Consider the following 27,554-nt stretch of genomic DNA (forward strand, 5'->3'; position numbering starts at 1 on the left):
ACTTACCTTGCATGTTGTCTCACTTCTTACCTTACCTGTTGTCTAAAATCTCACCTCTTGCTTTATCTCTTATCTTTATCTTTATTGGGGGGGGGGGGGGGGTGACAGCATGACGTAACCTGCTTACTATAGAGAAAATGCTACACCCAGCTGTATTAACAACCGACTATAGATAACATCAGTAGATTAAATGTGAAAACTTGAAAGCTTTTACCAGGAGGTGGGGGTGGGGGGGGGGGGGGGGGGTGGTGTAAACCACAGGAAAATTGACACGGACAAAAAAAAGGTGCCGCACTGGGTAACACCCGACCTGGAAGTGGATGACATTTGTGTGATTTAGTAGGTGACATTTTGTGTGATTTAGTAGGTGACATTTTGTGTGATTTAGTAGGTGACATTTGTGTGATTTAGTAGGTGACATTTTGTGTGATTTAGTAGGTGACATTTGTGTGATTTAGTAGGTGACATTTTGTGTGATTTAGTAGGTGACATTTTGTGTGATTTAGTAGGTGACATTTTGTGTGATTTAGTAGGTGACATTTGTGTGATTTAGTAGGTGACATTTGTGTGATTTAGTAGGTGACATTTTGTGTGATTTAGTAGGTGACATTTTGTGTGATTTAGTAGGTGACATTTTGTGTGATTTAATATAACATTTTGCGTAATTTAGTAGGTGACATTTTGTGTGATTTAGTAGATGACATTTTGTGTGATTTAGTAGATGACATTTTGTGTGATTTAATATAACATTTTGCGTGATTTAGTAGGTGACATTTTGTGTGATTTAGTAGGTGACATTTTGTGTGATTTAGTAGGTGACATTTGTTTGATTTAGTAAATGACATTTTGTGTGATTTAGTAGGTGACATGTTGTGTGATTTAGTAGGTGACATTTGTGTGACTTAGTAGGTGACATTTGTGTGATTTAGTAAATGACATTTTGTGTGATTTAGTAGGTGACATTTTGTGTGATTTAGTAGGTGACATTTTGTGTGATTTAGTAAACGACATTTGTTTGATTTAGTAAATGACATTTTGTGTGATTTAGTAGGTGACATTTTGTGTGATTTAGTAGGTGACATTTGTGTGATTTAGTAGATGACATTTTGTGTGATTTAGTAGACGACATTTTGTGTGATTTAGTAGGTGACAATATGTGATCTTGTATTTGATATCCAATTCTAATACAACTAATCTATCGTAAATATAATAATGTCAGTTAATAAAAATGTCAGTTATTGGTATGCGTGGTCGAGTCAGTAAAGCTCATGGTTACTAATCTAAAGTCTCGAGTTCAAACCCTCGGGCTGATGAAGTGGGTGATGGTAACTCTTCTAGGAGAGACAACTCCAAAATCGAACAACTGCTGACTTGTAGTTTGTTCTTGGTTGGACAATGGCTATGGAAGCAAATCCAAAAAGAAAAGCAGGCTGAAATCGGAGTAAACAGCATATATGACGTATAACCAGTTAACACGTATCCTTAATTGTGTTTAGGAGAACCACTTCCAAAGATAAATTTAAGAACGATGAAGAAATGTAGACTCATAGATCTCTATGTGATATTACTAATGCAATACATGAAAACCAGACACTAACTGTTTCACCCTGCGAGAAATAGGGCCTACATCCATTGGTTTGTCAGGAAGTTGGTTAATTACTAGGCTCGTCTAGTTGAACCAGTGCACAGCATGAAATTATGGCAAATCACTGCTGCTAATTTGTATTTGTATATATGTGTACGATAGGTAGATGTATGTATGTGCTTGCATAAATATTTATATATATATATATATATATATATATATATATATATATATATATATATATATATATATATATATATATATATATATATATATATATATTTATATATAGAGAGAGAGAGAGAAAAAGAGAGAGAAAGAGAAAGAGAGAGAAAGAGAGAGAGAGAGAGAGAGAGAGAGAGAGAGAGAGAAAGAGATGTAACTCAACGACCGATCACCCTAACAAATGAGAAATTTTACATTCATGTTGTCGATCAAATGATAAAAGGTACAGGAAGTACAGTTGGCTTCACACATGTGGACAAAAACACTTCAAAACGCATGTTACTTAGTCGCGCTTTAGAGCGTTTAAATGAAACATGCATATCTAACATGCTGTAACATTCTAATAGGGAGGGGGGAGGGACGAAACAAACCGCCTGACCGGTTTTTTTGAACAATACGCAGGTGGAGGTGAGAAAAACATGGTGACAAGGGCGGGGACCAGGGAAGAGAAGAGCAATGGGAATAAAATAAATTATGCAAAAGTTGTAAACAACTTTATTGTACAGCCGCATTTTAGTTTAATTGAGTTAAGTTAAGTAAAAGAAAGCTACTTTAAGTTTGTGAACAAATAGTAGCATTAGGAGTGTAAGAAGTAAGTTGGTAGATAAACGTTCTATACAGAACTTAGCATTAACAGTGTAGCGAGTAAGTGAATCTCATTGGCGAAAAAGCGCCCCCCTCCCCCCTATCAAGTGAGTTTAACACGATGCCGAAAAATATCTTGAAGTAGATCTATTAATTGTTAAAATGTTAAAAATAAATTTAATTTTAATCTATCAATATTTTTTAATCACACATTTTTTTTATTTTTTGCAATGTTGGTCTTTTTTTACTTTCTCGTATATACGTAGTATAGAGAAAGTATTGTAATCGTGCAAAAAAAAATCGAGATTTTTACAAATCTCGACGTTTTACACCTCACTGATACGGAAAAACATAATTTTGCAATCTTGTCCGTATGTCTGTGTGTGTGTGTGTGTCTGTGTGTCTGTCTGTGTGTAAACACGATTACTTGAGTACCGTTACAGCTAGGTTGATAAAATTTCATATATAAGTATTATATCAAAATCGTAGATCCGTATCAACTTTTGAGCGATTTCCGATAACCGGAAGTGGTACTTTTTCTACTTTGAATTTTTCAAAAGCCTATAACTTGAGTACTAATTCAGATAGATAAATGAAATTTCACATGCAAGTAAAAGATCTAATTATCTACATTCTATCAAATTTTGAGTAATTTCCGTTGACCGGAAGTACTAATTTACGCTATTTCCGATTTCTCAAAAAACGCATGTAAATTTATAAAGTACTAATAATATTGCGCACTATTACGCACATTCGGTTTTTGGTGCCCGCTTGGTGCGCAATTTTTTTTTCTACTAGATTTTATTCTATTTTTAAAAGTTTAAGTAAACAAAAATCATGTCTATATTCCGAGTTGACATCCCACGTAGTGTTATATTAGAATATTCGAGAAAGTTTAGGGGAGATCACTCCCGGTTTATTTATTCTTGTAGCTAAAAGTACAAATAAATGCTCACTCGGGGTTGGATTAAGATTGTAGTCAAGGGTGGGCGAGACATCAAACTGTATGTTGGGAAGTGTATGGCTAACACCCTGACCAAACTGTATGTTGGGAAGTGTATGGCTAACACCCTGACCAAACTGTATGTTGGGAAGTGTATGGCTAACACCCTGACCAAACTGTATGTTGGGAAGTGTATGGCTAACACCCTGACCAAACTGTATGTTGGGAAGTGTATGGCTAACACCCTGACCAAACTGTATGTTGGGAAGTGTATGGCTAACACCCTGACCAAACTGTATGTTGGGAAGTGTATGGCTAACACCCTGACCAAAATGTATGTTGGGAAGTGTATGGCTAACACCCTGACCAAACTGTATGTTGGGAAGTGTATGGCTAACACCCTGACCAAACTGTATGTTGGGAAGTGTATGGTTAACACCTTGACCAAACTGTATGTTGGGAAGTGTATGGCTAACACCCTGACCAAAACGTATGTTGGTGAGTGTATGAGACTGGCTAACACCCTGACCAAAATATAACACTGTTGGTATAATTACAACCTCTCCACCAAACTAAAACATCTGTAATACTTTCAAACTCTCCACCAAACTAAAATATCTGTAATACTTTCAAACACTACACCAAACTAAAATATCTGTAATACTTTCAAACACTCCACCAAACTAAAATATATGTAGTACTTTCAAATACTCCACCAAACTAAAATATCTGTAATACTTTCAAACACTCCACCAAACTAAAATATCTGTAATACTTTCAAACACTCCACCAAACTAAAATATCTGTAATACTTTCAAACACTCCACCAAACTAAAATATCTGTAATACTTTCAAACACTCCACCAAACTAAAATATCTGTAATACTTTCAAACAACTGCTGAGTTTATTTTAGAGACAGAAAGCATATATATTATAGTTCATTATGTGTGCTTTATTTAAGTATAGATGTCTAAATACATCAACAAGGCAACTCCATTAAAAAATAAATTGATGTATAAGTAATTAAAAAAATTAATTGATCTATAATAAGTAATTGATAAAATGAATACATATGAGATCCAATTTTCGGGAATGAACACATTGCAGACAAATTTTTCTAAACATGAAGGTGCTGAGATATTAGGCCACCACTTCCAAACATTTTACATGAAAAATGTTGCATAAACACGAACAGATTAATATGTATAAATAAAGTTATTAAACAGATTTAAACAATAAAAAATTGTTTTAAAATAAGGAGCTCCTATATACACTTTATAAATAAAACATATAATATTATTTTATAACAATGCATGTGATTAATAAATGTGTACCAGTAACTTTTTTTAGAAAGTTAAATGTGCTTTTTGTCACTCGTGAAACACAACCACAACATATATCTGCAATTATTAATTATTTAATTTTTTTTAACATTACACTAGTATGTAAAATGACGTGTCAAATGTGTAAAACAGATTGTTAAAAACGTTGTTGCCTGAAAGTGAAGCTCATTTTTAGACCTAACGATCCATTGGGCAGATAAAGTAGAGATCAGCCGCCTTTACTTTCCCCAACGTAAGTCAGGTACCCAATAGAGCTGGGTGGACTCAGGTACGTCGTAAATCACAAGTGTGAACTCGAGATCTTCAGGCTAGCAATCAAAGATGCCACTTAGAAACTGTTGTATTGTCATCATAAATATAAAACCCTTTTATGTTCAGGCACATTGGAATACACGTTTTTCTATGGGTTTCATAGGGACAAATGAATCAAGTATAGAGAGAGACATACATTCAAAGTACATACATGCTGACACACATAAGAAGATATAAACAGACATTTATAAAACAGACATATATATATATAATATATATATATATATATATATATATATATATATATATATATATATATATATATATATATATATATATATATAAAAGCACATAACAGATATCTAGACACACATAAAATAGACACACAGACATACAACCGACGTAACGCCACAGACCACTACATCACAGCATTATGCAAAACAAAATATATTAACAAGTTCATTAGGGGTAGATGATTTTTGTTATATTCGTGAACTAACCTACATGCTCTCATAATCCTGGATTAACCGACGTACAAGTGCGATCTATTGCTTAGCCCAAGTGTCATCTTCGTGCAAGATTCACATCATGAAAGTTATGGTGGAAGGTGGTGTAGAGATATCACTGACAAGGCGTGAGATGTGGGTCAGAGTTTCAAACTTTTTACCATTGTATGCTGTTAACATCTCTAAGTTTTCTTGTTAAATGGTTAACATTCTATAGTTTTACATTAAATGGTTAACATTCTATAGTTTTACATTAAATGGTTAACGTTATTTAGTTTTACATTAAATGGTTAACATTCTATAGTTTTACATTAAATGGTTAACATTATTTAGTTTTACATTAAATGGTTAACATTCTATAGTTTTACATTAAATGGTTAACATTATTTAGTTTTACATTAAATGGTTAACATTATTTAGTTTTACATTAAATGGTTAACATTCTATAGTTTTACATTAAATGGTTAACATTCTATAGTTTTACATTAAATGGTTAACATTCTATAGTTTTACATTAAATGGTTAACATTCTATAGTTTTACATTAAATGGTTAACATCCTATAGTTTTACATTAAATGGTTAACATTATTTAGTTTTACATTAAATGGTTAAATTCTATAGTTTTACATTAAATGGTTAACATTCTATAGTTTTACATTAAATGGTTAACATCCTATAGTTTTACAGTAAATGGTTAACATTCTATAGTTTTACATTAAATGGTTAACATTCTATAGTTTTACATTAAATGGTTAACATCCTATAGTTTTACATTAAATGGTTAACATCCTATAGTTTTACATTAAATGGTTAACATTATTTAGTTTTACATTAAATGGTTAACATTCCATAGTTCTCACATCAAATGGTTATCATTCCACAGTTCTGACATTAAATGGTTAACATTCCAAGGTTCTCACATTAAATAGTTAACATTACATAGTTCTCAAATTAAATGGTTAACATTCCATATTTCTTACATTAAATGGTTAACATTCCATAGTTCTTACATTAAATGGTTAACATTCTATAGTACTCACATTAAACGGTTAACATTCTATAGTTCTCACACTAAACGGTTAACATTCCATAGTTCTCTATTAAATAGTTAACATTCCAAGGTTCTCACATTAAATGGTTAACATTAAATATTTTTTCACATTAAATAATTTACGTCCCATATTTCACACGAAAAATGCTTCCTATCCACTGGCTGTCACAAAAAATGCTAGCACAAATCTTAAACACATACATTCATAAAATTTTACGCGGTGTTCTTTTTTTCAACGGTTGATAATGTGTGATATTTCATGTTTTATCCTAAAATGTTTTGATGATCTTTAAACATTCAATTGATCGCTTCCCCTTGTTCTCATATATTAAACAAACTCATTATTTCATGACCTAATCACGTGACAACATCACCCAATGACCTGATCTTTTTTCACTCTTTTACCTCATAGAGTCATAAACTCATCACAATACCTCATCACACCATCACCTCACCCCATCATCAACTCAACCATCCCACCAATGAAACCAGCCATGTTTAACTGTAGAGATGCATCAACCAGAACCAGTCTCCGATTCGCTTCAATGGTCAACAGGAATCCAAGATGGCGGGTAGTAATGTTCCGCCACAAACCCTATCGCCTCGTATGACTCTGGAATTGGGAACCTCTTGTAGTAGACCACGTGACCGCCGGTCAACCACGCCGCCCACCAGCCGAAAGTTCCAGCGGAAACGATGCCATGGTCACACACCGACAGGAAGGAGAAATGTACTTCCGGTGTGTCCGGCTGTAGGACCAGGACGTCCTCGGCTTGCAGGTTGTCCTGGCACCACTGCAGGTTGTTGCCGGTCACGATGAAGAGGAGTCGGGCGCCGGGCAGCAGCGCCCGCATGGTGTTGAAGGCGTTGGTGTAGAAGGAGGGGGGCGCCTCGGTGGTGTTGGGGTTGGAGAACTCGTCGCGCATGCGCACGTGCACGGCCACGAGGGTGGCGGCGTTGTAGCGAGCAGAGTCGAGGATGGACGACCTCCAGGTCTGGGCCTCCTGTCTGGTGGTGGGGGATAAAAATAGATTGAGTTCATTACTTTAATTAATGCTAAGTGTGTAATATAAAAAAATTTAAATTAAATAAAACAGCCATGCACCCATCAATAAATATATGTTAAAATACATCTATAAATATTATATTTTTATGCAAGGCTTTAGACAGAGACAAGAGAACAAACATCCAATATTCAAAAACCTCTGTAAATATATATATATATATATATATATATATATATATATATATATATATATATATATATATATATATATATATATATATATATATGTATATATATATCGTATAAATTATATACTAAATATACATATACATATATATACATATATGTTGTATAAATTATATATATGTATATATGTATATTTATATATGTAGCTTACATTATATATATATATATATATATATATATATATATATATATATATATATATATATATATATATATATATATATATATATATATCGCTGGTAAAATAAGTTACATATATAATTTAAGCTGCTGTGTCAGTAAGTAATGGTGAAGCCACGCCACTATTTACACCATACACACAACTACAACCTCCACCACCACCACCACCACAACATTTACCTGTACCGCTCCTGCAGCTGAAACTCTCTTCTGATCTCGTCCCTGATGTTGTAGAAGTATCGCCACGACTGTACGTACCCGTGAACCTTGACGGGCCTAGGGGGAAGGGACATAAATCTGTCATCTCTCTCCGCGTAGTTTGTTTCGTTTATCTCCATCCAACTGTCATCGTGGGAGAAAAAATATTTTAATTTACATCCGTGTATAATTTAATTGAAATATTTATACACATGATAGGCCTAGTAGTTCACCAAGGTTATAAACATTTAGACCTACGCAATTCTAATTGTGATGGATCGAGTCATGTTTTACCAATGTATCAAATGTATAAAGGGAGGTAACAAAGTTAATAAAAAATCGGTGTAACGAATACTTCGGTTATCTCCCTTATGTTTCGAGTTATATGTGAAAACTCATAAATTCTTATGGAAAATTTTATTTTTATAATTACTCAAACAGGTAAGCACAAGAAATGGATTTTTTCTCAAAAATAAACATTATTTAATTTGAAGCTGTGATGTTGAGATTCAGACGATGCATTTATTCGAGTAAAAAACAAAAGAAAATACTTTTCTAAACTTTAAAACATCTGTCACCTATTGCAGAGCTTAGATAATCTTTTAGCTCTGACACTAGTCCTCAACTTATCCTACCCCCCTCCCCAGTTCATCTTGCAGCACGCGCAAACAGCCACATCACCCCCCCCCCCCCCCCATAACACCACATATCCCTTGCTAATCACCCAAAGTGACACCTTCCCTAAACCCTCCCCCCACCACCCACTACAGTTGCACACCATAACACCACATATCCCTTGCTAATCACCCAATGTGACACCTTTCCTAACCCCCTCCCCTCACCACCTACCACAGTTCCACACCATAACACCATATATCCCTTGCTAATAACCTAATGTGACACCTTCCCTAACCCCGCCCCTCACCACCCACCACAGTTCCACACCATAACACCACATATCCCTGGCTAATCACCCCATGTGACACCTTTCCTAATGAAAATAAACAATGTCTCACGTAACAACTCTCCCAGGACCTCGCTATCAGATAAACACACACACACATACACACATACACACACGCACACACCCACACACACGCACGCACTCACACACTCACACACACACACACATGCACACATACACGCACACACACACACATATGCACACGCACAAACAACTCAGGCCGACATCCGTCACTAGTACGCGGATAACGTAAACAGCCGGTTGCCGGTTATTTCCGGCTGTGCCGGGGTCAGAGTTGACGTGAATAAATTTTAAAAATTGTGTACTTCTATACTCGCTCTTCATCTGTTGTGTGACAGATGTCGTTCAGAGAGCTCAGTCAACTCCCAACTAAAACGTCAATACTTGATCAAGTTTAAGAGAGCTTAGAGCTTAGACCAATATGTGACGGTAAAACCGTTTAGGCCTAGCTCCACGTTATTCTTACACCACCCCTTACCTGCTCTATACTTTCCCCCCCCCCTCTATACAACTACGTACATTCCTATCTTTCGTCCCCCTCGCAGGCCCCTCTCTAGTTGGCTAGTTTGTCCACGTGACACACCGCCAATGTAAAGGCATATAAGGGGATGCAACAAAGGGATTCTCGCACTCTCCCAGCACTGAGCTCAGCTGGTGGTGTCACACGCGGCGTTGGGGCCGTCGGCCCGACCTCCACGTGTTTTTTGGGTTTGGTTTTACTTAATTATTTCTTACGTTTACTTTACCAATTTTCATATGCATAGTTGATTAGCATTGTAAAACTAGTTTCAATAAATATCATATATATTATCTTGCTGTTATGCATTATTGCTTACATACTGTTACTGTACACTGTTACCCTGTTCGTGGCTTAGTCCATGTGACAGTTGATAACTTACCTGATCTACGTAACTAAACTTTACAATATCCGTGTCTTAGCACACAGGGCATTTAAATACTTATTTGACCTAAACTATTCCTGCCTGTGACGTAATTCCACGTGGCAGTTGAGTAGATATTTCAGTTACCTTTTGTACTACTTTTATCCTGCACGTGTGTCAGCCACGGAGCAGTAGATATTATATTATACACAGCCTCATTCTATTTTACTACAGGCCGTAAACTGCGGGCATTGAGTTGACCCGTAGTCATCGGACCTGCTATTTTATTCACCGGCCGTAAACCCTTGCCAGAGACAAGAGGTCATCGGACCTGGTAAAACCCATTATTATTCTAATAAGGCTGTAAACTTTGGGCATTGAATTGACCCTTAGTCATCAGACCTTAATGATATTATTACCTCTAGTAAAGCTATACTAGAATCTATATTCCCGGTAAAGAAGCGGCGCAGACCCTCTTACCGGTTGAATTCCAGATTTTACTGATCATCACAATTCATACGGTACCAATATTACTACATTTATTTCTTATACCGTTAACACAATACTTTACGGGATAAGAAACTGTACTTTTATTGACGAAATTTCACATACATGTAAAAGATCTAATTTTCCGCCTTCTGTCAAATTTTGAGAAATTTCCATTTATCGGAAATAGTACTATACGCTATTACCGATTTCTCAAAAAAACGAAAATGAATAATAATATTCCGCACTGTTATACACATATTGTTTGCTGTTCATTTGGTGTGCAATTCTTTTTTCTACGAGATTCTATTCTATTTTAAATAGTTTAAGTAATGAAAAATGGATTAAAAATCATGTCTATATCCCGAGTTGACATACCCCTTAGTGTTATATAAGAATATTCGAGAACGTTTAGGGGAGATTACTCCCGCTTTATTCCGATTGGGGATATGTAACCACCATAAAGATGTGGCCTTGGCGGTTAGGGGAGGGGGTGGTAAAAGGGTATGGATTAGTGGGGAGACAGGTACTCACATAGACAGGTACTCACATAGACAGGTACTCACATAGACATGTACTCACATAGACAGGTACTCACATAGCAGTGACAGGTACTCACATAGACAGGTACTCACATAGACAGGTACTCACATAGCAGTGACAGGTACTCACATAGACATGTACTCACATAGACATGTACTCACATAGACATGTACTCACATAGACAGGTACTCACATAGACAGGTACTCACATAGAAGTGACATGTACTCACATAGACATATACTCACATAGACATGTACTCACATAGACAGGTACTCACATAGACATATACTCACATAGACATGTACTCACATAGACAGGTACTCACATAGACATGTACTCACATAGCAGTGACAGGTACTCACATAGCAGTGACAGGTACTCACATAGACATGTACTCACATAGCAGTGACAGGTACTCACATAGACATGTACTCACATAGACAGGTACTCACATAGACATGTACTCACATAGACAGGTACTCACATAGACATATACTCACATAGACATGTACTCACATAGACAGGTACTCACATAGACATGTACTCACATAGCAGTGACAGGTACTCACATAGCAGTGACAGGTACTCACATAGACATGTACTCACATAGCAGTGACAGGTACTCACATAGACAGGTACTCACATAGACAGGTACTCACATAGACAGGTACTCACATAGACAGGTACTCACATAGACATGTACTCACATAGACAGGTACTCACATAGACAGGTACTCACATAGACAGGTACTCACATAGACAGGTACTCACATAGACAGGTACTCACATAGACATGTACTCACATAGACAGGTACTCACATAGACAGGTACTCACATAGACAGATACTCACATAGCAGTGACAGGTACTCACATAGACAGGTACTCACATAGACAGGTACTCACATAGACAGGTACTCACATAGACAGGTACTCACATAGACAGGTACTCACATAGACAGGTACTCACATAGACAGGTACTCACATAGACAGGTACTCACATAGACAGGTACTCACATAGACAGGTACTCACATAGACAGGTACTCACATAGCAGTGACAGGTACTCACATAGACAGGTACTCACATAGCAGTGACAGGTACTCACATAGACATGTACTCACATAGACAGGTACTCACATAGACATGTACTCACATAGACAGGTACTCACATAGACAGGTACTCACATAGACAGGTACTCACATAGACAGGTACTCACATAGACAGGTACTCACATAGACATGTACTCACATAGACATGTACTCACATAGACAGGTACTCACATAGACATGTACTCACATAGACAGGTACTCACATAGACAGGTACTCACATAGACAGGTACTCACATAGACAGGTACTCACATAGACAGGTACTCACATAGACAGGTACTCACATAGACAGGTACTCACATAGACAGGTACTCACATAGAAATGTGGACTAGGGAAGAAACATGCCCACACATTTAAGAATTACGTGTCAACTGGTTATGCGCCATTGAGGCCATTGACTCTGATTTCAGCCTGCTTTTCTTTTTGGATTTGCTTCCATAGCCTTTGTCCAATCAAGAACAAGCTACAAGGCAGCAGTTGTTTGATTTTGGAGTTGTCTCTCCTAGAAGAGTGGCTGTCTCCAGCTAACGAGCCTCATCTGCCCGAGGGTTCGAACTCGAGACTTTTCGGTTTAGCAACCATGAGCTTTAACGACTCGACCACGCCGACCCCAACTCACTCTAACGCTTGACCACCCCCCTACCGTAACTAATAACAACTTTTTAAAAAATAATTAAAAAACAAAACTCTACTCACTCTTTAGCGTTCAGCGTGGGGTCAACATGCGACAGGTTAAAAATCCCTGCCAAGTTGACCCCATCGACGTAGGGACCGACCACAGGGACCCGTCCATTGGACCGTGCGATCCCCAGCAGAGAAGCGTACTTGAAGAGTTTGTTTCCCAGCCTGCCCTGGTCGTGGTTGATCGTCACCGGAAGTCTGGAGATGTCGGTTGACGCCCACTTCACTTCCGGTTGTCGTGCCGTTTGCGGGTGCTCTATGACGGTGCCACCAAATACATCCGTCATGCAGTACAGCATGAAAGCCGTGCTCGTGATGAGTGTGATCACGAAGAAAAAATGCCGGAGTGCTGGTCGAATCATTGTGGCTGAGTCATATCCTCTGGCTCAGGGGCTCCAGGCTGTTACATCCAATACTGAAAAATGCGTGATATAAACTTGAATATGTATATATCTATACAGTAAGAAAAAAAATACTTTAAGCGAAAATCACATGATAAAAATCTTAAGGTCATTGAATGTAAGAATTTCATGGTCATTGACGCTATAATTTTACGTTTTGAAAAAATAAAAGAAAGCTTTAAAAAAAATTAGAATACGTATGACCTGTTTAAGGATTAATGCGCGCTGAACGCTTAATACTTTCATGGATTAAACATGAATCAATAGAGCGTCATGTGTGTGTGTGTATGAGTGTGTGTGTGTATATGTGTGTGTGTGCATATGTGTGTGTGTGTGTGCGACTCGACAGATGTTGGGCTGGTGATAACGCGCGCCTTGAACAGATGGTGGAATAGTTTAGCGCATGAGCTGTGGAAGTGGTGATCAATTGTGGAGGTACTGGTGACACCGTGTTGAGATAATACAGCGTGGGGGTGACATGGGGTGGGGCTGGTGGTGACACGAGATGGGGTTGGTGGTGACTCGAGATGGGGCTGGTGGTGACACGAGATGGGGTTGGTGGTGACTCGAGATGGGGTTGGTGGTGACACGAGATGGGGTTGGTGGTGACACGAGGTGGGGTTGGTGGTGACACGGGGTGGGGGTTGGTGGTGACACAGGTTGGGGTTGGTGGTGACACGAGATGGGGTTGCTATTGACACAGGGGTTGGGGTGGGTGCTGCTGGTGACATGGAATGCAGAGGCGTAGCAAGAGGGCAGGGAGTACATATGTCCCCGGGCGCCGACCCTGAGGGGGGGACGGGTTGAAAAAAATTTTGAGCTAATTTTAGCAGAAAGTCTAGAAATCTAACGGCTAAGAGCCATGAAATACTGATTTAACTGTTTTCTACCTTGACTATGTAACTACAACACAAATACCCTTAAGAAACTGTGACAGGCAAAAATCCCTTAGCAGCTTTTCTTAGATGGGGGGGGGGGTGGGGAGGGGTAGAGGGTGCCCCAGCCCCCTCCCCGTTTAATCACATTTTTAATTACATTAAATACGAAAATTAATTTAAGTTTTAATAAAACATGGTATTTACAGAAGCAAATGTCTAGAAATTATAGTACATGACCTACTCAGTCAATGTACTGATGTGGAATAATGAAATAGTGTTACATAGTTATAATACAAAATGAGATAAAAAAGAGAATATAATAGATTAATGAGAAATGTTACAATGAGTCAGTTAGAGAGGTCATTAAATAAGTGTAGTTTTAGTTTAGATTTGAATATATTTTCAGATCTAGATAGATGGTAAATTAAGACGACGATTTAATTTTATGTTAAAAGAAAATAGGTCTGATATTACATGTGCGATTTTTTTCTAATTATTTGATTCATGGCAGTCCAGATAGATTTGGAATTAGGTTTGCCTGACAGCAGCTTATTAAAATACTCCTTCTTCGACCTACGCACGAGCAGTTTGACATAATTTCGTTGCCTACAAAAGTCCTCAGAAGTTCCATAACGTTTAAGCCAGTCTCTTTTATTAATTGCAGATTCGATATTGTTGTTAAACCAAGAAGGTTTGTATGTAGTCTCAACCCTTTTAGAGATTTTTAGGAATATGTTTGTCATATATAGTATAGAAAATACGCAGCCATTCAGAAATGGCAAGATCGGGACAATTATAATTGTATACATTGCAGAAGGGGCAGCCAATAAATCCGAAAGAAAAAGATTTTCATTAAATTTTCTAAAAGAGCAATAATTTATAGTTATGTGTTGCCGCGAAGGTACACATAATCTTTTTGTCGAAAAAGTACAACAAACAGGGAAGTGGTCACTAACACCACAAGAGGGGACACAGACCTCTATTAGGTTGCAGTCAGGTGATGCGTATATGTGGTCAATTATTGTACTTGATTTATCATTTACCCTGATAGCCGTGTGCACAAATTGTTTTAGATTCAGAGAATCAATAATATCTTGCCAATATCCTTGAGGTTTTAATAAATTTATATTAAAATCTCCCAATATGATATATTCATTGTTAGTAGATAAAACGGTATCCATCATGGAGCAAAAACGATCATACCAATCCATGTTTTCGCAGGGATTTCTATAAAGGAAGCAAATTAAAATTGCCGGATGGTGTTTGCTTTTTTCCAGTTCAATCCATATACATTCTATATTGTCCGTTGACAGATCCTTCCTGTACTTGAAACGAATTGAGGAGTGGACATAGACACAAAGGCCAGTTTCTTTGTGTAAGGATGGGTCTCGGCGTATTAGGTTATAATCAGAGACGGATATCTCAACATCATTTATAAAAGATTGTAATCGAGTTTCAGAGAAACCAAAGATATGGAAAGGATTGTTGGAATTGTTTAAAATTTTTAGAACTTCATGGTGTTTATTAAATATGTGGAAAATATTTAAATGACCCAATTTTAGCCCACTTTGTGAGGGCCAGGATGATGAATATAGACATAAAGATAATAAAATATCAATGAATAAGAGACGTTATAAACAAAAATCAATATAATGAACTAATTAAACAGAATCAATATAATTGTCTTACAATTACACACTTAGTCACCCAATAAAAAAAAACACTCGCTGCTCTTATATATATATATATATATATATATATATATATATATATATATATATATATATATATATATAGGTATTTATTTTGAGAGAGAGAGAGAGAGAGAGAGAGAGCGAGAGAGAGAGAGAGAGAAAGATATTAGGGCAGTGTGAAGAGCAGCGAGTATCAATAATAGTATCAGTATGTATTATAATTAAAATAGTACCGTGAGCTAAACCAGTAAATAGTAAGTGAAAAAGTTAGGTTCCAGGAAGGCGCTTAAGCGACAACATTAGAGCTTGATGAAGCAACAAAGGGCTAAAGCCCATTAAGTGATGTAAGCCTGGGCTAGAGATCAATTGATCTGAAGATATTGTTGGAAGCATATCAACAGTCGAAACCAAATCAGCCTTTGTACCTTTTACGTTTGAAAGTTGCACATGGTCTTTATCTGTTAAGCTAACGGCTCTTTGGGGATACTTTATATTTTTAGCGAGAATACTGCTTCCCATTTTAGTTAAATGAATACAGTCACTGTACAAGCGTTGTCTCGGGGCACCTGACTTCGCAGTGAAAAAAGGTGTATTGTTTATAAAACAGTATTTATAACTAATACAGAAAGAATGTAAAAATCTATTATTTAATTCTATCAAGTGCCTACCTTTGCCCCGACATGGGGGTACGATGGATGAGAATCGGATTGTTGCGTTGGGAAATTTGTGAGTGATACTTCTAACAATTTCTAGCTTATTAGCTTGTGACAGTCTGACGTTTGATAGACTGTCGTTGACACCACAATGTAAGGTTACAGTTGTGGTATTAGAGTCACGTGATCGGCTACTAATAACGTCACTAATTTTATCAAAATTAGCCCCAGGCAGCGCTATTACCGATACACGCTCGTAAAGATCCGTGGCCATTATATCAGGATGGAGACCTTTAAGTGTAGAGTCACCAAGGATCAAATGGTGTTTTGTTGTTTGGTTGGTGTGGGGGGGGGCGGCGACATGCTGTGTGCTATCTCTATTAGTGCCGTAGTGAGTAGAGCGTTGGACAACTGGGACATGGACAGCCTTGACCGTTGGGACGCTGTATTGTGTAGAATCACTTTTAGTGCGTGGTCGTTGCAGGGTGCTGGGACTCGAATGTTCCGATGGTTTGGATAAATGTGATCTGTCTTCACGTTGTGTAATTTTAACAGGGATTGGGAACGGAGCTTCTTGCATGATGCCTGCCGATGTGATTTTTGTTTCATTTATTAGTTGTTGATTATCCTCACATGTTGAGGTGGATATTGTGCTGCAAGAGGGTTTCTTGGTTGTGAGGAGTTTCTTTAGTGACGCAGAAATATTTTCTTGATCAATCAAACGCTTCTTAAGGTTAACGTGTATATCTTTGCAGCTATGCACTTCATTAGATAGTCTCTTGACTTCGTCCCTTAAGAAAGCGTTTTCTCCTCGGAGTTGTTCTAGTTGGCTGTTAAACTGCAGTTTCTCCGCTTTAAAAGCTTTTTTAACACAGGTTATCTCATTAAGAATAAACGATCTTAAACTGTCCTCCAATTGTGTGGTTTGATGAAAGGATTCATTCAGTGTTGTTTTTGGTCTATTCAAATCAGTTGTTTGAGATAGATGTGAAGAAAATGTATAGTTATTGATCGGTGTTATACAATCTAACGATTTGGTTGTGATCGTAACCTCATCACATTGTTTGTCACTATTGGAAGCGGACATAATCAAGGGCGGTGAAATGGGTAGCTCCAATTCTTTGGGTGGGGACAGTGACATAATCAAGGGCGGCGAAATGGGTAGCTCCAATTCTTTGGGTGGGGACAGTGACATAATCAAGGGCGGCGAAATGGGTAGCTCCAATTCTCTGGGTGGGGACAGTGACATAATCAAGGGCGGTGAAATGGGTAGCTCCAATTCTCTGAGTGGGGACAGTGACATAATCAAGGGCGGTGAAATGGGTAGCTCCAATTCTCTGAGTGGGGACAGTGACATAATCAAGGGCGGCGAAATGGGTAGCTCCAATTCTCTGGGTGGGGACAGTGACATAATCATGGGCGGTGAAATGGGTAGCTCCAATTCTCTGGGTGGGGACAGTGACATAATCAAGGGCGGCGAAATGGGTAGCTCCAATTCTCTGGGTGGGGACAGTGACATAATCAAGGGCGGCGAAATGGGTAGCTCCAATTCTCTGGGTGGGGACAGTGACATAATCAAGGGCGGCGAAATGGGTAGCTCAAATTCTCTGGGTGGGGACAGTGACATAATCAAGGGCGGCGAAATGGGTAGCTCCAATTCTCTGGGTGGGGACAGTGAAGGTGGTGGTGACAGTGATAGTGGCGGCGACATGGGTAGAGGCATGTCAATACATGTGTCGGTTGTAATGAGAGTATTTAAAATACTACACAAATCAGTCTCCACCCAAACAGATACAACGTTAGATTTACCCTGCACCATGATTTTGTTATTTGTGTGGTAAAGATGGACAGACAGCCCTGGTAATTTGTATATATCTTCAACATTGGCGCCATCTTCATCGCATCTTTCCTCAACAGCATCAGCATATTTTGTTTTTATCAATTTTTTATATTTTTTCATAGCTAATTGAGTTTTTGAAAGCAATAATAATGCATTGCCCTCCATCTTTCGTTTGAACATGAATATCATCCGCAGCATAAATGTTAGAAATCTTTTTTGATATAGCTTTTTCTTTATTTAAACGATACTTCTTAGCTCTGCTGCTTCTGGTGACAACACCTGTCCCTAACATTTTCACCCACCAGTGAAACTAGAAACTCATACTGACATCAATAGAAATTGATTAAATTGAAAAAACGAATTATCAGCAGATCTACAAGATCTACAAGAACTAAGAATATCGATATCCGGTTTACATTTTAATTAACAATGGAAGAGACCATAAAATAAAAACATAAAATATTACATTAAAAACCGGCTTGTTATTTAGTACTAAACTACATATTCAACCCTGTTGGATGAGTAATACTTCCCTTAGATTTTTTAGATTTAAAATTGAAGAAAATCACTAAAAACTATGAAAGAAAGTCGGCAACAATTCCGGAAGTAAAAAGGCCTACGCCATTTTGTTAAAGTCGATCAAATATGCCCTTCATAACGCCACAATTTCTTCTTCTGATGAAAGTTTAGCATCTCTTTCCAGTTCTCCAGGCATCTTCCTACGTCGTTTAATCTTTCTGTCCATCTCAATCCCCCAGGCTGTGCATTTTGTTTTGGCGTTTTCAACAGCATCTAGGCTTATATCATCACGAAGCCTGACCAATTCTTGCTCCAAAGATTAAATATCAGTTGCTGCTTCCTTGAAATTGATAGTAGGATCCTTTAAGCGCTTCTGTAAACGATTCATTTTTCAAAGAATGACTTTCCATAAATGTAATAAAACTATGAAGTTAAAATTCAATACCCACGTCTGCAGCTGTTCTGCGCCACTTCTGGTTTCATACGTCATAGTTGAGTCCGATAATTTTTTCCAGCAGCCCAACTAAATCATCAAGTCTTTTATCCCTATTTTTAACAGCTTCTGGGTGTTTCACACTCCTGTTTTACTGTGATAAGCGCAGCTTTTTAAAATCTTCTCAACGAATTGTTAAATGAGAGATAAATGAATTATAGTTTCAAGTGTTTTAAAAAATGTGACGACAAGTGGATCCGAATTGTTGAATGAGAGATACATGAATTTATACTTTCAAGTGTTTTTAAAAAATGTGACAAGCGGATCCTGCTTATCTGAGTGTGCTCCTGCTAAGTTTAAGTTGTGGTTATCACCGTTGACAAACAATGCATTGTCATTTTTGACACATGTTCGTCCTTGACACCTAGTCATCACAGCGGTATTGTCATAACATTGTGTCCGACAGTCTGCTAGAAGTATGCCGTCAGATTTCAGCATTGTCATAACATTGTGTCCGACAGTCAGCTAGAGGTATGCTGTCAAATTTCAGTATCTCGACGATGACTCTCACTAGGTTTGCTGCGTCTTTTGAATGTATCTCGATATAACCAAAAAATGTTTCTTTGATAGTTACTTTTTTAGTTTAAAAATCCTCATCCACAAATCTAATGACCTGAGAAAGCTGTTCCCGATATCCTAGATAAGAAGTTGAGTCAAGTAAGATACCGTAATACTTGTTTTTCATGATATCACTCAACAATTGGTTCTTTACAGCCGATGCAAGTATGTGAATAAATTCATTCTGGATTTCTGATGACAAATAAAAAAAATTGTTCTCGGATTTCCTTCTGCGTGCTGGATGTGTTTGGGTCATACTGAGCGACAAGTTTGATCAGCGATAGAAAATTCTCCAACATTTTTATCAACATCCGCATTCAAGTTTTCCTCGTGGCTATGTAGTGCCACATTTAGTGTGTGAAACCAGAAACTTAATATAGGTGAGCATTCTTTGCAATAAAACCATATATATATATATATATATATATATATATATATATATATATATATATATATATATATGTATATATATATATGTATGTATATATATATATATATATATATATATATATATATATATATATATATATATATATATATATATTTATTTATTTATATATATATGTATGTATGTATGTATAAATATATATGTGTGGCGGGGGGCAAATTGAAAGTTTGTCCCCGGGCGCCGAGAGGGGTCGCTACGCCTCAGACCGGAATGGGGCTGATGGTGATACGGGGGTTGGGGTGGCGGTGATAGAGTGGGGGTGGTGGTGACATGGAGTGATGACATTGGACACTCTCCACTTGAATAGATAACAATCAAATTCAGGGAGTCCCGTAACAGGAAGTTTAACAAGTATGTGCTCAATTGAGAATGGATCCTCGGCCTTGGCAACAGAAAGTTTAATATCATGTAAAAGTTGAACACACACACACACACCCTCACACACATACATACACACATATACACACACATACATACACTCATATATATACACATACACACACATACACACACATACATACACACACATACACACACATACACATACACACATATACACACAAGCAAACAGTACAACGCAAATTCAAGCTAAAACAACCAAGAACACAACTTCAAATTTATATTAAAATAATTTAAATACAAAACAGAATGTAAATACAAAACAGAATGTAAATACAAAACAGAATGTAAATACAAAACAGAATGTAAATACAAAACAGAATGTAAATACAAAACAGAATGTAAATACAAAACAGAATGTAAATACAAAACAGAATGTAAATACAAAACAGAATGTAAATACAAAACAGAATGTAAATACAAAACAGAATGTACATACAAAACAGAATGTAAATACAAAACAGAATGTAAATACAAAACATTGTTCGTTAAGAATATATTAGTGACAGTCGGACATATTCACTTCAAAATAAACAAATCGTTTACCTTTTAACATCTAGATCTAGTAACGCTCGTAAACAGAAGTACCATGTGATATCATACTGCGTTATTAATAGTCCTACTAGAATTAGGTCCTACCGTCTGTACCACCCCCACCTTTACCCCCACCCAATCGGTCCTGCCACAGTGAACACTCATTGATTTCAGTCGTGTCTGTTTACGTCAACTCCAGTTTTTTTAACTGTGTAGTATCACTTTCCATCGTTTAACACACAATCTGTGTAATTCCCACAGCTGTGCGTCCACTCACGGCCCTCGTGTGTCACACGTGACCAGCGGATCAACACACCCTGGTTGACACACCTGACACAGGTGGAGATAGCGCTGGGCAGTGGAAAGCTCTAAAGGTTAAATACTCGCAGTAATCCTACTGTGTGTCACTAGCTGTTGTAATCCTACAAACACCATAGACGCTGGGGAAAGGGAGGTAATCAAGGCGCTGGGGAAAGGGAGGTAATCAAGGCGCTGGGGGAAGGGACGTAATCAAGGCGCTGGGGGAAGGGACGTAATCAAGGCGCTGGGGGAAGGGACGTAATCATGAAGCTGGGGGAAGGGACGTAATCAACGCTAGCTCATGACTCGACGTTATTGGGAATTGCTCGTTTGTTTGTTTTTAAGGTTCGGGGTAAATAGAGGTTTAATTGGTGAGGATTCAGTGCGGCTAGAGGTTCTTATAACGGGTCATTATACGGGATGACAATAAGAGATGGAATTAGAGGAAGTCAGTAGATGGTATTTAAGGATGACATTAGAGGGTGACATTTAAGGATGACATTAGAGGGTGACATTTAAGGATGACATTAGAGGGTGATATTAGATAATTAGAGGATGAAATTGGAGGATGAGTAAGAGGATGATAATAGATGATGGTAACAGAGGATGACATTGGATGGCATTCTAGGATGACATTGGATAAATGAATTATGACATTAGAGGTTTACCTTAGCGGATGACACTGGATAATTAGAGAATGATATTAGAGGATGGCATTTGACGATGACATCAGAAAATGAGATAAGAGGCGACACAAACCATTTCCGCAGAGATAAAGCTATTTGTGGCTAAAACTTCTTATAACACTCAACAGGTTTTTTTTTCGCATATCTCCCCTCCATTAGCATGCATAGCCCAGCACACACAAAAAAAATGATTGGTTAGAGATAACGTTTGTTTATTATCTTCAAACTGGTACAATGTAACTACAAACGTGTTTTCATGAATATTATTGTTTTACAACTTAAAGACTGGGTTTCATGGTAATTAAACAAAATTAGCATAGTGTGCTAAGGAGTTTCGAAGAGAAAAAAATAAGCAGTCATCTTTGACTTGATATCTCCGCTTTTCATACAGAATGGAATGTGACTGGAGAGTTTAAGGAATATGACTGGAGAGTTTAAGGAATGTGACTGGAGAGTTTAAGGAATGTGACTGGAGAGTTTAAGGAATGTGACTTGAGAGTTTAAGGAATGTGACTGAAGAGTTTAAGGAATGTGACTGGAGAGTTTAAAGAATGTGACTGGAGAGTTTAAGGAATGTGACTGGAGAGTTTAAGGAATGTGACTGAAGAGTTTAAGGAATGTGACTGGAGAGTTTAAGGAATGTGACTGGAGAGTTTAAGGAATGTAACTGAAGAGTTTAAGGAATGTGACTGGAGAGTTTAAGGAATGTGACTGGAGAGTTTAAGGAATGTGACTGGAGAGTTTAAGGAATGTGACTGGAGAGTTTAAGGAATGTAACTGAAGAGTTTAAGGAATGTGACTGGAGAGTTTAAGGAATGTAACTGAAGAGTTTAAGGAATGTGACTGGAGAGTTTAAGGAATGTGACTGGAGAGTTTAAGGAATGTGACTGGAGAGTTTAAGGAATGTGACTGAAGAGTTTGCTACAGAAAGGAATGTGACTGGAGAGTTTAAGGAATGTGACTGGAGAGTTTAAGGAATGTGACTGGAGAGTTTAAGGAATGTGACTGGAGAGTTTAAGGAATGTGACTGGAGAGTTTAAGGGATGTGACTGGAGAGTTTAAGGAATGTGACTGGAGAGTTTGCTACAGAAAGGAATGTGACTGGAGAGTTTAAGGAATGTGACTGGAGAGTTTAAGGAATGTGACTGGAGAGTTTAAGAAATGTGACTGGAGAGTTTAAGGAATGTGACTGGAGAGTTTAAGGAATGTAACTGGAGAGTTTAAGGAATGTGACTGGAGAGTTTAAGGAATGTGACTGGAGAGTTTAAGGAATGTGACTGGAGAGTTTAAGGAATGTGACTGAAGAGTTTGCTACAGAAAGGAATGTGACTGTAGAGTTTAAGGAATGTGACTGGAGAGTTTAAGGAATGTGACTGGAGAGTTTAAGGAATGTGACTGGAGAGTTTGCTACAGAAAGGAATGTGACTGGAGAGTTTAAGGAATGTGACTGGAGAGTTTAAGGAATGTGACTGGAGAGTTTGCTACAGAAAGGAATGTGACTGGAGAGTTTAAGGAATGTGACTGGAGAGTTTAAGGAATGTGACTGGAGAGTTTAAGGAATGTGACTGGAGAGTTTAAGGAATGTGACTGGAGAGTTTGCTACAGAAAGGAATGTGACTGGAGAGTTTAAGGAATGTGACTGGAGAGTTTAAGGAATGTGACTGGAGAGTTTGCTACAGAAAGGAATGTGACTGGAGAGTTTAAGGAATGTGACTGGAGAGTTTAAGGAATGTGACTGGAGAGTTTAAGGAATGTGACTGGAGAGTTTAAGGAATGTGACTGGAGAGTTTAAGGAATGTGACTGGAGAGTTTAAGGAATGTGACTGGAGAGTTTAAGGAATGTGAGTGGAGAGTTTAAAGAATGTGAGTGGAGAGTTTAAGGAATGTGACTGGAGAGTTTAAGGAATGTGACTGGAGAGTTTAAGCAATGTAACTGAAGAGTTTAAGGAATGTGACTGGAGAGTTTAAGGAATGTGACTGGAGAGTTTAAGGAATGTGACTGGAGAGTTTAAGGAATGTGACTGAAGAGTTTAAGGAATGTGACTGGAGAGTTTAAGGAATGTGACTGGAGAGTTTAAGGAATGTAACTGAAGAGTTTAAGGAATGTGACTGGAGAGTTTAAGGAATGTGACTGGAGAGTTTAAGGAATGTGACTGGAGAGTTTAAGGAATGTGACTGAAGAGTTTGCTACAGAAAGGAATGTGACTGTAGAGTTTAAGGAATGTGACTGGAGAGTTTAAGGAATGTGACTGGAGAGTTTAAGGAATGTGACTGGAGAGTTTAAGGAATGTGACTGGAGAGTTTAAGGGATGTGACTGGAGAGTTTAAGGAATGTGACTGGAGAGTTTGCTACAGAAAGGAATGTGACTGGAGAGTTTAAGGAATGTGACTGGAGAGTTTAAGGAATGTGACTGGAGAGTTTAAGGAATGTGACTGAAGAGTTTAAGGAATGTGACTGGAGAGTTTAAGGAATGTGACTGGAGAGTTTAAGGAATGTAACTGAAGAGTTTAAGGAATGTGACTGGAGAGTTTAAGGAATGTGACTGGAGAGTTTAAGGAATGTGACTGGAGAGTTTAAGGAATGTGACTGGAGAGTTTAAGGAATGTAACTGAAGAGTTTAAGGAATGTGACTGGAGAGTTTAAGGAATGTAACTGAAGAGTTTAAGGAATGTGACTGGAGAGTTTAAGGAATGTGACTGGAGAGTTTAAGGAATGTGACTGGAGAGTTTAAGGAATGTGACTGAAGAGTTTGCTACAGAAAGGAATGTGACTGGAGAGTTTAAGGAATGTGACTGGAGAGTTTAAGGAATGTGACTGGAGAGTTTAAGGAATGTGACTGGAGAGTTTAAGGAATGTGACTGGAGAGTTTAAGGGATGTGACTGGAGAGTTTAAGGAATGTGACTGGAGAGTTTGCTACAGAAAGGAATGTGACTGGAGAGTTTAAGGAATGTGACTGGAGAGTTTAAGGAATGTGACTGGAGAGTTTAAGAAATGTGACTGGAGAGTTTAAGGAATGTGACTGGAGAGTTTAAGGAATGTAACTGGAGAGTTTAAGGAATGTGACTGGAGAGTTTAAGGAATGTGACTGGAGAGTTTAAGGAATGTGACTGGAGAGTTTAAGGAATGTGACTGAAGAGTTTGCTACAGAAAGGAATGTGACTGTAGAGTTTAAGGAATGTGACTGGAGAGTTTAAGGAATGTGACTGGAGAGTTTAAGGAATGTGACTGGAGAGTTTGCTACAGAAAGGAATGTGACTGGAGAGTTTAAGGAATGTGACTGGAGAGTTTAAGGAATGTGACTGGAGAGTTTGCTACAGAAAGGAATGTGACTGGAGAGTTTAAGGAATGTGACTGGAGAGTTTAAGGAATGTGACTGGAGAGTTTAAGGAATGTGACTGGAGAGTTTAAGGAATGTGACTGGAGAGTTTGCTACAGAAAGGAATGTGACTGGAGAGTTTAAGGAATGTGACTGGAGAGTTTAAGGAATGTGACTGGAGAGTTTGCTACAGAAAGGAATGTGACTGGAGAGTTTAAGGAATGTGACTGGAGAGTTTAAGGAATGTGACTGGAGAGTTTAAGGAATGTGACTGGAGAGTTTAAGGAATGTGACTGGAGAGTTTAAGGAATGTGACTGGAGAGTTTAAGGAATGTGACTGGAGAGTTTAAGGAATGTGAGTGGAGAGTTTAAAGAATGTGAGTGGAGAGTTTAAGGAATGTGACTGGAGAGTTTAAGGAATGTGACTGGAGAGTTTAAGCAATGTAACTGAAGAGTTTAAGGAATGTGACTGGAGAGTTTAAGGAATGTGACTGGAGAGTTTAAGGAATGTGACTGGAGAGTTTAAGGAATGTGACTGAAGAGTTTAAGGAATGTGACTGGAGAGTTTAAGGAATGTGACTGGAGAGTTTAAGGAATGTAACTGAAGAGTTTAAGGAATGTGACTGGAGAGTTTAAGGAATGTGACTGGAGAGTTTAAGGAATGTGACTGGAGAGTTTAAGGAATGTGACTGAAGAGTTTGCTACAGAAAGGAATGTGACTGTAGAGTTTAAGGAATGTGACTGGAGAGTTTAAGGAATGTGACTGGAGAGTTTAAGGAATGTGACTGGAGAGTTTAAGGAATGTGACTGGAGAGTTTAAGGGATGTGACTGGAGAGTTTAAGGAATGTGACTGGAGAGTTTGCTACAGAAAGGAATGTGACTGGAGAGTTTAAGGAATGTGACTGGAGAGTTTAAGGAATGTGACTGGAGAGTTTAAGAAATGTGACTGGAGAGTTTAAGGAATGTGACTGGAGAGTTTAAGGAATGTAACTGGAGAGTTTAAGGAATGTGACTGGAGAGTTTAAGGAATGTGACTGGAGAGTTTAAGGAATGTGACTGGAGAGTTTAAGGAATGTGACTGAAGAGTTTGCTACAGAAAGGAATGTGACTGTAGAGTTTAAGGAATGTGACTGGAGAGTTTAAGGAATGTGACTGGAGAGTTTAAGGAATGTGACTGGAGAGTTTGCTACAGAAAGGAATGTGACTGGAGAGTTTAAGGAATGTGACTGGAGAGTTTAAGGAATGTGACTGGAGAGTTTGCTACAGAAAGGAATGTGACTGGAGAGTTTAAGGAATGTGACTGGAGAGTTTAAGGAATGTGACTGGAGAGTTTAAGGAATGTGACTGGAGAGTTTGCTACAGAAAGGAATGTGACTGTAGAGTTTAAGGAATGTGACTGGAGAGTTTAAGGAATGTGACTGGAGAGTTTAAGGAATGTGACTGAAGAGTTTGCTACAGAAAGGAATGTGACTGTAGAGTTTAAGGAATGTGACTGGAGAGTTTAAGGAATGTGACTGGAGAGTTTAAGGAATGTGACTGGAGAGTTTGCTACAGAAAGGAATGTGACTGGAGAGTTTAAGGAATGTGACTGGAGAGTTTAAGGAATGTGACTGGAGAGTTTAAGGAATGTGACTGGAGAATTTAAGGAATGTGACTGGAGAGTTTAAGGAATGTGACTGGAGAGTTTAAGGAATGTGTCTGGAGAGTTTAAGGAATGTGACTGGAAATGTTGCTACAGAATGGAATGTGACTCACACAATACTCACACACAGTCAAAATCCTCACACAGTCCCAATCCTCACACAAAGTCCAGTGTATGTTGCCTGTAACAGTGTCCACACACCAATGGGGGTGTCCCCGACAGGTGGTGGTACAGGTAGGCACACCTGTTGCACTTAAAAGAGATAACACCGTCATAGTTTACCTTAAACAGCGGGACTGAAACTAATATAAGCGACACGTCAATAGAGATCACAGATGTGGGTCTATCTTTTAATCAATTGGTGGATTAGTCGGTGGGTT

The 27,554-nt window shown here is 38.0% G+C and overlaps 1 protein-coding gene across 1 annotated transcript; it reads right to left on the bottom strand.

The window, feature by feature from the left end:
• Positions 1-6,947: 6,947 nt before the first annotated feature.
• On the bottom strand, positions 6,948-27,394 carry LOC131941594 (galactoside alpha-(1,2)-fucosyltransferase 2-like). Its single transcript, XM_059300914.1, has 4 exons — positions 27,299-27,394; positions 12,826-13,225; positions 8,105-8,266; positions 6,948-7,500 (listed from the first exon to the last, which is right to left on the bottom strand). The coding sequence occupies exons 2-4, from the start codon at positions 13,170-13,172 to the stop codon at positions 7,035-7,037; spliced, it is 975 nt and encodes a 324-aa protein (XP_059156897.1). The 5' UTR covers positions 13,173-13,225; positions 27,299-27,394; the 3' UTR covers positions 6,948-7,034.
• Positions 27,395-27,554: the final 160 nt, after the last annotated feature.

Source organism: Physella acuta, unplaced genomic scaffold, assembly GCF_028476545.2.
Source record: "Physella acuta isolate Inbredline_101_S28 unplaced genomic scaffold, ASM2847654v3 ptg000029l, whole genome shotgun sequence".
In the NCBI taxonomy this organism is placed as follows: domain Eukaryota; kingdom Metazoa; phylum Mollusca; class Gastropoda; family Physidae; genus Physella; species Physella acuta.

Coding starts and splice junctions, on each gene's coding strand:
- LOC131941594 (XM_059300914.1), bottom strand. CDS start 13,172: ATGATTCGACCAGCACTCCGGCATTTTTTCTTCGTGATCACACTCATC. Junction 8,267..12,825: donor CCCACGCTGAACGCTAAAGA/GTGAGTAGAGTT, acceptor CCACGATGACAG/TTGGATGGAGATAAACGAAA. Junction 7,501..8,104: donor CAGCTGCAGGAGCGGTACAG/GTAAATGTTGTG, acceptor CCCCACCACCAG/ACAGGAGGCCCAGACCTGGA.